The 13,469-nt window shown below is 35.4% G+C and overlaps 1 protein-coding gene across 3 annotated transcripts in view; it reads right to left on the bottom strand.

The window, feature by feature from the left end:
• Window positions 1-13,469, bottom strand: part of Cyld (cylindromatosis (turban tumor syndrome)) — a 55,711-nt gene that overhangs the window by 24,715 nt on the left and 17,527 nt on the right. For 2 of the 3 annotated variants that reach the window (XM_013027948.1, XM_013027949.1), the window contains exons 4-5: window positions 8,607-8,705; window positions 5,994-6,110 (exon numbers count right to left, since the gene is read on the bottom strand). The exons of the other annotated variant lie outside the window; for it this stretch is intronic. In XM_013027948.1, coding sequence (XP_012883402.1) covers window positions 5,994-6,110; window positions 8,607-8,705 — 216 coding nt within the window. The remainder of the gene's footprint in view (window positions 1-5,993; window positions 6,111-8,606; window positions 8,706-13,469) is intronic. 3 annotated transcript variants of the gene reach the window in all.

Here is a 13,469-nt window from a genome sequence, read left to right as displayed (position 1 = left end):
TTTTGCTCAAAGTTAGCACTCTACCACTTGAGCCACAGATCCACTTTCTAGCTTTTTTGTGGTTAACTGGAGATAAGAGTCTCATGGACTTCCCTGCCTGGCCTGGCCAGCTTCAAAGCATGACCCTTAGATCTCAGCCTCCTGGGTAGCTAGGATTAGAGGTATGAGCCACCAGTTCCTGGCATAATCCAAGTGGTTCTAATCCGTTTCTTCTTTCCCAAGCTCTCAAACCCCTAAGCCTGACACCTGAATCCATCTATCTGAAGTTTATCTATTCTACTTCCACCATCATCACTTTAGTCTAGGCCATTATAATGATTCCCTTGTGTCCCAGTCTTTCCCCAGACTTCCCTGCCTCCCTTGTTGCCCCTCTTCAACTATTTACAAGTGATCATGTTTCTCATCCCTAAGTTTAGGACCTTTCGATTGTTTTTCTGGTATTCCTAGATATATCCAACTTCTAAGCAAGTGATCATGTTACAAGTGATCATGTTTCTCATCCCTAAGTTTAGGACCTTTCGATTGTTTTTCTGGTATTCCTAGATATATCCAACTTCTAAGCAAGATCTAGGAGATCCTGGATGATCTAGCTCCTATCTATCCTATATCTCTAACTTTTCCTTCCTTTGGTTATAGACACACTTCCTGTTTGTAAAATACATTTGTTCCACATAGCAACTGCCCTATTTCCTCTACTAAGAATGCTCTTACAGTTCTTTATTTATTAGCAAGTTCATTCTTATCAAATACACTTTCTTCAGAATCTTGTCCAAACCACCTGGTAGTCAGCTTCCCACTTATCTGAGATACCTTGTCAATTCCTTCACAATGTGTTATGATTATCTTATCTGTTATTATCATAGAAATTATAAAACTAGAATGTAACTTTTACAGAAACAGTAATTTTGTTCACCTTTTCCATGGATGAATCTGCAGCACTTGGTACAGCCACTAATGTTAAAAAAAAAACTTGTAAAATTTTTTTAATCCAAATGGATGAAATACTGTAGGGAAAAGGGTGTGTGTGCGCACACGCACTGGCACTGTTGTTAGAGCTAGAACTCAGGGCCTGGATGCTATCCCTGAGCTTCTTTTTGCTCAAGGCTAGCTCTCTGCCATTGGAGGCACAGCTCCACTTCTAGCTTTTTGGTACTAACTAGAGATAAGAGTCTCATGGACAGCTGGTGCCAGTGGCTCATGCCTGTAATCCTAGAATCAGGAGGCTGAGATCTGAGGATCGTGGTTCAAAGCCAGCCCGAGCAGGAAAGACCGTGAGACTCCTATCTCCAATAAACCACCAGAAAACCGGAAAGTGGCGCTATAGTTCAAGTGGTAGAGCACTAGCCTTGAGCTGAAGAGCTGAGGGACAGCGCCCAGGCCCAGAGTTCAAGCCCATGACTAACAAAAAAAAAAAAAAGATCATGGTTCAAAGCCAGCCTAGGCAAGAAAAGTCCATGAGACTCTTATCTCCAATAAACCACTCAGAAAAGGGAAAGTGGCGCTATAGTTCAAGTGGTAGAGTGCTCGCCTTGAGCTGAAGAGCTGAGGGACAGCAACCAGGCCTAGCGTTCAAGCCCCATGACCGACAAAAAAAAAAGACTCTCAAGGTCTTTCCACCAGGCTGGCTTGAACCACAATCCTTAGATCTCAGCCTCTGAGGAGCTAGAATTACAGGCATGAGCCACCAGCAGATGAAAGGCTTTAAAATGTATAAGTAAAATCAACTAAAGAAACTCTATTCTTTGACAACCAAATTATTTTTATTTCTTGGTTTAAGGATAAAGACCAACTCCATATAGATTCCATTACCTCATATGGTCCACGGAAGTCTTTTTAGGACAAATATTATTTCATGTTATTATACCTTAGACCAGATTCTAGGGGAACTAAGTTAAGTTAGGAATAGTCTAGTACACTATAGAATTTGTATTAATGAAAAACATAAAGTAATGACAAACTTGAAGAAAGAATCATTACATAGTTCATGAACATAGTTTTACTAGGTTCCTTTACTTAGAAAAAAAAAATCATATGGAAAAGCACTAGTAAATTTGCCAGAAAAGAGAAGGGAAGAGTGAGCTGAACTATGGACACTCTGGACAGGCTCTGAGAACATCAGAGGCCAGCAAACCTGAGAGTTTCCATAAGGTCCACCACATACTCTCTAGAATTGTTAACTCTGCTCTAGAACTGCCAAGTCCTATCTAAAAAAGTTACCAGAAACGGGACTTCTTTGGGAAACATCACTTAAAAAAGCCTCCAGCTCTGTGGCAAGGAGGAATTCTTAGGAAAGGAAGACTGCCTGTACTCACAGGATAATAGGACTAGAGACATAGAGAAAACAGAACCATATATATGTTCTATAGGAAACCATACTGTAATCAGCTGAAAGTGTACAAGAGATTCAAAACTCCACAAATCCAGGCCTAAAATGCATAAATCCCAGTGAAAGATCATAAAATTCATGAACAAACAAGACAACATTTCCCTAAAAAAACTCTCACTTAATTGTGAGTAAAAAGAAAAAAAGTCTAAATAAGAGTGCAATAAAACAATGATAAGATTGGTTAACAATATAAAAGAATAGATGTTTAAAAAACTGGATGAATTCAAAGAAGATTCAAACAAATAGCAAAATAAATTGAACAACTAACAAGAGAAAGCAAACAACAAGAGAATACAAACAAAAAGCTGAATGAATTAAAGAAGGCAATGCAGGATATAAGAAGATTCAATAGTGATGAAACCTTTGAAAAAAATCAAAATCTTGAAAATGAACTTAGTTTTCCAAATAAGAAAAGTCAAGGGAAAGCCTAATAGAATAGACGAAGTTGAAAACTGGGTATCAGAAGGTTGGAGATCAAGTCAAAGATACTGAAGGAACACACAGAAGATACTAAGGGGAAAGACTCAAAAGGTCAAACCTACAAATTGTGGGAAAGACAAGAAATAAAAGCTGAAGGCATTAAAAAAAAAACCTATCCAATGAAATAATGGCAGAAAACTTCCCCAATGTCAACAAATAGCACACCGACATGTGAGGGGGATTTACAGAACTACAAACAATCAAGATGAGAGAAGAACCCCCTCCAGATACACTACAGGAAAAACACCAGATACATAGAATAAAAATTATTGAAAGCTGCACAAAAGGGGAAATAAGTTACTTACAATGAAAAGCCCATTAGAATGATAGCAGATTTCTTGACATATACACTAAATGCAAGGAGGGCATGCAAAGACATAATTTAAGTCCTGAAAGATAATTGCCAACCTAGCCTACTTTACCCAGTGAAGCTATCCACCAAAATTGATAAGAAATAAAATCCCCTCCATGACAAACAAAAGCTAAAGGAATTAATGACAACTGAATGAGCACTACAAAATCACTTAGGAGAATCCTACCACATAAGAAGATAATTAAAAACAAAAAAAAATAGAAGAAAGCATAAATCTTACTAGAGGAGCAGACTTTCAAAGCAGAAAGAGGAAAGAAAACTATGGCACAACAAAAATTACAAGAAATACAACATTCCTTCCAATATTACTACTGAATGTTAACTGTTTAATTCTCAAAACAAAAAAGAAAAAAACAGAGTGGTAACTAGGATTAAAAAAATAAGGTCCAACCACTATCTGCCTATAAGAAGCACATCTAACTGACAAATAAGCTTAAAGGGGCAGGGGAGGAGTAGGAGGGGTGAGGGGGGGGAGAGAAAAAAAGACATTACAAATGGATCCTGAGAGCTGGAGGAGTAGCTAGATATATCTGATGAAAGAGACTACAAGCTGAAATCAGTCAGAAGAGACAAAGAATGTCACTGCAGATTAATGAAAGGAATAATGCAAGCACAGGAAATTAGACCATAATGGACTTAAAATTTGAGCTCAAAAGCAAAAACTACTACAGAAAATACTCAAACACATGGAAACTTAAACAATACACTTTTGAGTGACATGTGATTCAATGAAGAAATAGAGAAACTTAAAAGTTCCTGAAAACAAATGAAAATAAATCTTACTAAAACCTCTGGGATATAGCAAAGGAAGTGTTAGTAAGAAAATAAGAAGAGAATTCATAGCCATGAGTGTCTACATAAAAAAAGCAAGCAAACGTCTATAAAAACAGGAACAAACCAAACTTAAAACTAACAGATGGAAAGAAATAGTAAAATATTAGGACAGAAATTAATTGAAATATAAACTAAAAAAAAACAGACAAAGAATCAATGAAACAAAAAGTCAATTCTTTGAAAAAAATAAGACTGGTAGGCCCCTAATTTGACAAAAGGAAGAAAAGATTCAAATCAATAATATTAGAGATAAACAAGGGAAAATTCACAAAAAATACCCAAACAATCCAAAGGATCATGAGGGTATACTTTGAAAGCTCATACCAAAATAAGCTAGAAAATCTAGAAGAAATGAATAAATTTTTAGATACAGTTGACCCATCAAAACTGAACCAACAAAACAGAACTGAAATGGCATCTTCATCTCTCACCCTGAACAAAAGATCAATTAGTTAAGACAGTTCTCATCAGAGGAAGTACAAATTGCTAACAGATACATGAAGAAATGTTTAACATCCTTAGCCATAGAAGAAATGCAAATCAAAACCACACTAATATTCCATGTCACCCTAATTGAAATGGCAGCCATAAAGAAAATTACAAGTACTGTCAAGGATATGGGGGGAAAAGAAACCTTCATATACTCTTGGTGGGAATGTAAATCAGGACAGAGGTTCTTCAAAAGACTAACCATACACCTTCCCTATGGTCTTGCTTTACCACTATCAGACTATCTAAAGGAGAGTAAATAAGTATACCAGAAAGACAGTTGCATACATGTTTATTGCAGCACTGTTCACAATAACTAAATCATAGAATCAGACAAAGTGCCCAACATCAGATGACTGTATGATCAACATGTGAAATATTAAGAAATACTAATGAATGTTACATAGTCATAATAAAAACTGAAATCATGTAATATGAAGGAAAATAGCTACAATTGGAAAACATCAAACTGAGCCAGATGTCAGGTTCAAAATACAAAATATCTTTTTATTCATATGTGGAAGGGAGACCTAAAAGACTTACATATTTATAGACATATACATATGCACATATAAACACATACATATTTATATAGCTACATATGGATACACACAGGATATGAATTTAACTAAAAGACTACTTAGGAATCTTCCTGAGACAAGAAAGTGGGGAGAGAAAAAGAATAATGGAGGGCAAAGATTTTTGAAATATATGTTGAGAGGATGAATACAGTAAAATAGACAATTTACAACTATGTATACAAGGAACCATGTTGAAATTATTTTGAGAAGGTGGGAAAGGAGGGTGAGTTTGATAGAAATATATTGTGAAAGTGTGGAAACATAACAATTAAATCCTCCTGTGTTTAGATAAAGTAAGCTGACAAAAAATTAATTAAAATTTTTTTGATGGTTATCAGGCTTGAACTCTGGGCCTGGGTGCTATCCCTTAGCACTTCAGCTTAAAGCTATCATTTTACCACTTGAGCCACAGTACCACTTCTGGTTTTCTGAGTGGCTTACTGGAAATAAGAGTCTCTTGGACTTTCTGGCCCAGGCTGGCTTTGAACCACAATCCTCAGATCTCAGCCTCCTGAGTAGCTACGATTACAGGCGTGAGCCACCAACACCTGCTTAATTTTATTTTTAAAAAGAGGTCAAGAAAGACCCAATCAGAAAAGTCTTTAATGAGTAAACTAACAGTAGAGACCTAACTTACATAGATTGGCTAAGAGATCAGAACAAGCTACAATACAACTTGTTTCATTAATCTTAATATTAGTGCATTTTATGTGCAATGTTTTAGTTCATCCATATTAATAACTGTCTATTCATTGTTTCCCCAAACCACAGAAATGATTAAAAAAGCAAATTTTCTCTAATAAAAACAGAAGATAATTAATTACAAACAACACTAAAATTTATAGATTACCTTCATCAATGTACCATGTATTTTTTGATTTGGATTGTGGTTGTGAGTCAACAGAAGACCCATTTAAGGTATAAAATAATTCAGATCTGTTTCTATTTCCAGGGTCTGAGGTAGATCCTATGGAACAAGAAAAGTTCCTTTAAAAAGAAGTCAGTATGATATAAAAAATTTTTATTTTTTAAAGAGAAATGAATATGTACATGGTGCAAACAACTGTTCATACAACCAGTAGGTACACAATACATTTTTATTGCTATCTTCAGCTTTTGAAAATTAGTAACCAATGTGGCCACAATACAAAGATCATTCACCCCTAGAGTTAATACAGAAAAAAAGGAACAAATTAGAGTCACTCATTTTCTCATTTCTAGGAAAGTTTATTCTGAAGTGTCAAAATCACCATTCCCAAGTTTCATTTTATGAATCTGTTGGTTCACAACAATCCATAATAATGCAGTTGATGTTTCAGTTGATGACAGACTGCATATACTTCAGTGTTAGACCACATGGCCTAGGTCTATAGTAAATGACACTATCGAAGTCTGTGGAAATAACGCTGTTTGATGTTCACACAAAGATAAAATTGCCTAATGATGCATTTCTCAGACTGTATCCCCATTAGTGACACATGACTGCATTTTAAAACAGTTCATTTCCAGAGAAGATAATCTTTTCCTGAGGCACAGTAGGTCAAGTCTACAATCCCAGCTACTTGGCCATGGTATGCATATCTCTCACCTCCACCAATGTGAAGAAGCACCAGTAGAAGGATCACAGCACAGGCCAGCTTAGGCATTAAAACATTGTACACATAAATTAACAAGTTTAATTCATACCTTTATAAAGCTAGTTAAAGATAATTTTTTAAAATGCCAGGTGCTGGCAGCTTACAACTGTAATCCCAGCTACTCAGGAGGCTGAGATCCGAGGATCTCGATTCAAAGTCAGCCCACAGGAAAGTCCATGAGACTCTCATCTCCAATTAACCACCAAAAAGCCTAGAGTGGAGCTATAGGATAATGACCAAAGCCCAGTATCAATAATTGAGTAAGCAAATAATTGATAAACATAATAGCCAACACAAAAGTGATTGACCCTGAGTTAATTCCTAGTACTACTAAAAAAAAAGAAAGAGAAGCTAATCTTCTAGTGCTGTATATAACTGATTCATGAATTAAGAAACTTTAACACTATGGCTGGGGGGAGGTGTTGATGTGGTGTTTCTTTGTGGTAAAGCACTTGCCTAGCACATCTGAGGCCATGGATTCAATCCCCAGCACCAAAAAAAGAACTTTAGGGGCTGGCTGAGACTATATTACTAAGTAGCAGAATCCTGCCTAGCATGAGTGAGCCCTGGTTTTGATTTCCAACACTGCAAAATATTTATTTTAATTTAGAAAATTTTCAAGAGATTTAATATTTAAATATTATAGAATTGTTGGTCATCAAAATTTTCTGTAGTTTTCTCATATATAAAAAATGAAGTACTCATATATCTTATATATCAGATTTATTAAATTCAATAGTTAGTATAGCTATGTCACAAACATTTCCAGACTCTGTCCTGCCTCAGTATTAACAGGTTGTGTTGTAGTAGAGAGCAGTGTGGTCTCCAGAACTCATTCAAAAGCCACCAGCTTTTCTTTTTATAGCTGATAGCTGTATACTTTATAATTTTAACTCAAAATTGCTATAACACAATTAACATACTCTGCTGAGTATAACAGTAGCACTATTTTCCTCAGCTACTTGGGAAGATAAGGAAGAAGTCAATTGCATTAGCTTTTCTTGGATTACCCAAGTCCAGGAGTTCAAAGCTAACTTAGAAAACAAAGCCAAAGTAGCTTGAGACCCGATATATCTATATGTTAACATAAAAAAATACCACTACCTATATATGCTGCAATAATTCTAAGTTTTGGGGCCTAATATCACATAAAATATTCCTTAAATTTCCTTTAAGCAAGCCAAAGTAGCTTTGCTCAGAGGATAATTGAAGGAAAACATATTCTTCTCCTAACTCACATCTGAGTTAACAATAATTCTTTCAGTTTTTTAATGAGCTGTTTAGTTTAGCTATAAACTTATAAATCTACGAAGTATGTAGAAGCTAACAGAAAAAGAGGTGTGAAATTCACATTTATCATAAGGAGCTTTCTGAAAGTGACAAATTTCTTCCTTATCATTTTATAACTTAATTTGTGCTTCATCTAACTAGTAAAATGCACACAATAAATCCCCAGAACATTTTATCCTATATAACATTATCCAGATGTAATCATTTTATACAGTTACAATGCTATAAATTAATTTCAGAATATAACTATTCTATAAAATACTGTTGCAAGTAAGGGGTTTCAAAATCCAGCTGTTAGGGACCAGAAAAGACAAAATTCTTCATTGGAAACATCTCAATTATCAGGTTGGTTTTTTTTTAAAGGTAGGCAACTTTTAGTTGGTATTAAACAATTCCATCTGTATAAAATTATAATTTATTTAATATATGTGACAGAAAAAGTCTATATAATATTAAGGCCTATTAGCTTATAATCTTTGGGGTGGTGGTAATCAGGTTATGTAAGTTACCAAGAATTGTACCCTATTAAGCCATACCTGTAACCTTTGGTTTATTATGACTGGATGAACCTTTGTCCCCAACACCTCTTGACATAAAGGCAAGTTTGAGAGGCCTCCTTTCCTGTGCCACGCTATCTGAAATAGTAAACATGCTTTTTAAAGGTAATTCTTGTATAAAATTAGTTAAGCAAACAATGACAACAGAAACAAAAAAAATCCCTTTCTAACAAAACAGCACAATTCTTAGAGTTTTACGAATTATTTTTTAATTATCAAAGACATAGAGGGGCAAAAAAAATCAATACTATTCTGAAAGATGTAATTTCTACAAGACAATACACTCCAAAAAGTACACTCTGACTAACTGCTTCAAAATCCTGAACATGTAATCACATGCAGTCGATGTTACTTGATGTTTTTAAGCAACACATATAGAACCTTGTATTTTTGCAACATTTCCCAAACCAGTATGCTCAGCACATACTTATGTCTCATGAAGTATTCCTTACTCAAATATTTCTAAGAGATGCTGAAATAAACAGATAAGTTCTTTCTTTCTTTCTTTCTTCCTTTTTTGCTGGTCCTGGGATTGAACTCAGGCTGGGCACTGTCCCTGAGCCTCTTTGTGTTCAAGGCTAGCACTCTACCGCCTGAGCCACAGCACCACTTCCCAGACAATTTCTTTACTGAATAAAACCAGAATCTTTATGTATTAATGTGTCTTGTGAATCTCTCAAGATGGATATAATAAGGTTATTTAACAATATATTTTGTGCCACTTAGTATCTTAGAATAATACATTTCTTAGACAAGAGTTTAAAAAAAACTGGGTAGAAATGTAGATCACTGTTAGGAATGCACTGATGAGGAATATGCATGGTTAGAACAACATAGATAACTATACAAACACACATAAACAGCAAAACAGTAATTACACAGATATTTAATGCAGAAAGCCAGAGACACACAATCGCGGTACTTTCTAAAGAAATCACTATAAATCTCCCTTTGTAATCTCTTTAGCAAACTTGTTTTCTGAAACAAAGAACATTCTAAACCTTAAAGTCCAGTATAATTTATGAGCCACTCATAAATACTGATCATATAGATGTAGACCAGTCAGTATAGCAAGCTTTTCTCTTGGGAAAGTCAACAACACAGCTGTGAGGTCCAACATGACACTGAGGAATCATACCTGATAAAGCTGTATATCATCAAAAATGGAATCACCCACAGTAGATTTTTTGAGGACAGAAAGAAAGAAACAGGAAAATTTTAAACACAAAGAAAAGGCCATTAAGAAAAAGGTCATAATGAATAAATTGTGTGTAAATAATCTTGGTACATTTTTCCCCATGGTTGGAGGAGGGAAATATATTTTATTAGACTATGTATCTTACACATCTCAGAATATGATCAAATGGAATGCTAGAATATTATTTTAACTCAAATATTATACTTACCAACCATATTTTAATAAGAGCTAGAGCAAAAGAAATTATATTCAACAAGTGGCATAGTAAAAGAAATACTATTACTAATACTTTTATGATGCTATCACTCTGATATCTATATATGTTATTTATGATAGCTACTACAGAAAGGAAAATGTCTCTAGGAAAAGTTCCCAAATTACAGCAGACAAACTGACTAAGACAATGCCCACTATTAACAGTAATTAAACATGCATACTGTATTTGAAAAGAGATCTCTGTATTTATACCATAATATATGTGTATTACATGGCAAGGGATCATTACAACAAACATGGCTAAGGGTACTCCTGCTGTGAAGGTGCAAAGGAAGCATGCCAGATGAGGGGATGAGGTCTGACACCAGTTCTGCTGCTGATGCTAGAGAGGGGCTCAAAGATCAGGAATGTGAGCTGGAAGGCACTGGAGTCGGAACCTACGTTACCTTCTGCCAAAGGCAGTCTGGAAGAGGTCACAAAACAACTAGGAAGAATCCCAACAGAACTCTATGCAGATAAGGGGTCATATATCACATCTACCTTGCCTCCAGCAGCTACAAACCAAAGTTTCTTATTACTTTGTAACTAGCAAAGCCTTCTGGCATAAATACAGTTAAGTAGTACCAACTTAGGAAAATGTAAATATGGGTAGTGAACAAAGTAAGGAGTAAATTCAGTAGACAATTTTATGAGATTACAATGATCCTGATTAGAAATATTAAAAGAGATAGCAAAATAGGTCTATCAAATACAAACTATACAAAGCAATCCTATTAATAAATAAAAGCTAAAAACAATCCATTCTACAGTAGAATAAATAAATTGTGGTCTATTCATACAGACGATCATTACATAGCAATAGGAAGGTATACATAACAATATGAACACTGTGATTAACAAAAGAAACCAGATCTAAGGAATACAGGACTGCATTCAAAATGATACAATAGCAGCTTGTTACTTTTCTATTTCATCAGAAAAAGAAAAATCCTTTGGGGAATATTGGGCTGAAAATAATAATAGTCAATTATGAAAGAAGTTATTTTTCAAACCAGAAGAAATATGAATCTGAATGACTCATTAAATTTAGATAAATTGTTTAATTGACATGCTGTTTGACATCTTCAGTTGCAGAGCCCAATTTAAGTCCAAATAAAAAGTGAAGCTATCTTTATACCAATAGATTAAAATGCTGTAAAACCTTACACTAGGCATACTACATATAGCACTTCTCCAAATGTCTCTACAAGACTGGAGTAGTGGTCAAAATAAATATTTTACTTACATTTTAGCTGGTGCTGTATAAAATATGTATCTACATATAACCTTACAGAAAACATCTGAGTTGAATACATCTCTTTTGTTAGGGCTCTGTCTCAAATAATCTTAAGTCCAGTTTCTATAGACAGCATCCAGGTCTATTCTTTTTTTTTGGGGTGGGGGGGTCCGGTCTGGGGCCTGAACTCTGGGCCTAGGCGCTGTCCCTCAGCTCTTCAGCTCAAGGCTAGTGCTCTACCACTTGAGCTACAGCGCCACTTCCAGCTTTTTTCTTTTTGCTTATTTGATGCTGAGGAATCAAACCCAGGGCGTCATGCATGCAAGGCAAGCGCTCTACCACTGAGCCACCTTCCCAGCCCCCAGATAAATATTCTTTATGGAAGGTATTTATCATTATCTACCAAACTAAAATACACATATCCTTGACTCAGCAATCATAGTCCTAGGACATTATCTGATAGTTATACTACACTGTCTTACATACAAACTAACCCAGACACACAGACACACATACACAGATACATGATAAAGTTATTCATGGAAGCACTGTTTATAATAGCAAAAGAATGAAAGTAATAAATATTCATAGAGAATTGGTTAAAAGTTTATGTTACATTTATTATGTGAAATACAATATAATAATACAAGTAATAGTTACATGATTTATGTACTAATATGAAAGCATTTTATATCCATTGTTAACTTAAAAAGAGGGTACAATATCTACTTTTGGGAAGATGGAGTGAATGTATGTTTCCCTGTTTTCCCCACTAAGTAGATATAAAAAGTCTGTACATAAGATATAAAAGCTGGGCACTGGTGGCTCATGCCTATAATCCTAGCTACTTGGGAGGCTAAGAACTGAGTATCACAGCTGGAAACCAATATGGGCAGGAAAGGCCATGAGACTCTTATCTGCAATTAACCACCTAAAAACAGAAGTGAAGCTGTCGCTCAAAGTGGTAGAGCACTAGCCTTAAGCACAAAAAGCTCAGTGATAACACCCAGGCCCTGAGTTCAATCCCCACGACCAACAACAACTCTGAAGGTAGGAAGAGAAAGTTAAGCCTGCTAGGGATCTCTGGACTTAATGAATGACATGGATGAGAGCTCCCTACATTTTCTAGATATATAGGAGCTAGATCTATAAGACAGACAGACAGACAGACAGAGCTACAGAAGTCAGAAACCTAGAAATGACCATATGCACATTAAAGAAACCTTAATAAAAGTCAGCTTTCTCTAGCTAAAGGACATCAATTCTCCTAAAAGTATACACAGATTTAATGCAACTCTCATTTTTTAAAAAATCTCGTACTAAAGTGGAGAGGGAGAAGATTTAGAATAGCTAAAATAATTTTTCAAGTAAAGAATAAAGCAAGAAGAATCCATTTCTGCTGGCAAGACTTAACATTTCCCTAAGGTAATTGTGTCTATATGGGATTATCGGAGAATATAACACATAAATCAATGAATGGAATGAAGACCGAAGAAATAGAGCCATAAAAGTATGTCCAGAAAGAGACAGAGAGACAGAGAGATATTAAGAACTCAGGTCCTCAAGTTTACAATGCAGAAACTCAACTATTTAAGCCATACTTCTAGGCCTCCAATTTATTTATTTATTTTTCTTAATGTATATTTTTTATTGTAAAGATACTGTACAGAGGGGTTACAATTACATAAGCAAGGTAATGAGTCCATTTCTTATCAAGCATTATTACACCCTCCTTTATTTTTCCCTACCATCCCTCTCTTCTTCCCCCCCCTCCCGCAAAGTTGTAAAGTTCATTTTCAACATACTGTCTTATACATCCCATTGTTACAATGGGCCATCCTGCATCCTTATTTCAGCATTTTGTCATTCCCCTCCCCAATCCTATTTATTTATTTAACTATCTATCTATCTATCTATCTATTTATTTATTTATTTATTGTGGGTCATGGAGCCTGAACTCTGGGCTTGGGCGCTGTCCCTCAGCTCTTCAGCTCATGGCTAGCATTCTACCACTTGAGCCACAGTGCCTTCTGGCTTTTTTTTCCCTGTTTATGTTGTGCTGAGGAATCGAACCCAGGGCCTCATGCACGCAAGGAACGCACCTTTCCACTGAGCTACCTTCCCAGCCCCAATTTATTTTTGATAAATGTAC

The sequence above is a fragment of the Dipodomys ordii genome, unplaced genomic scaffold (genome assembly GCF_000151885.1).
Source record: "Dipodomys ordii isolate 6190 unplaced genomic scaffold, Dord_2.0 Scaffold106, whole genome shotgun sequence".
In the NCBI taxonomy this organism is placed as follows: Eukaryota; Metazoa; Chordata; class Mammalia; order Rodentia; family Heteromyidae; genus Dipodomys; species Dipodomys ordii.
Note: the sequence above shows the minus strand (reverse complement) of the source record. Positions and strands in the feature narration are given on the sequence as shown.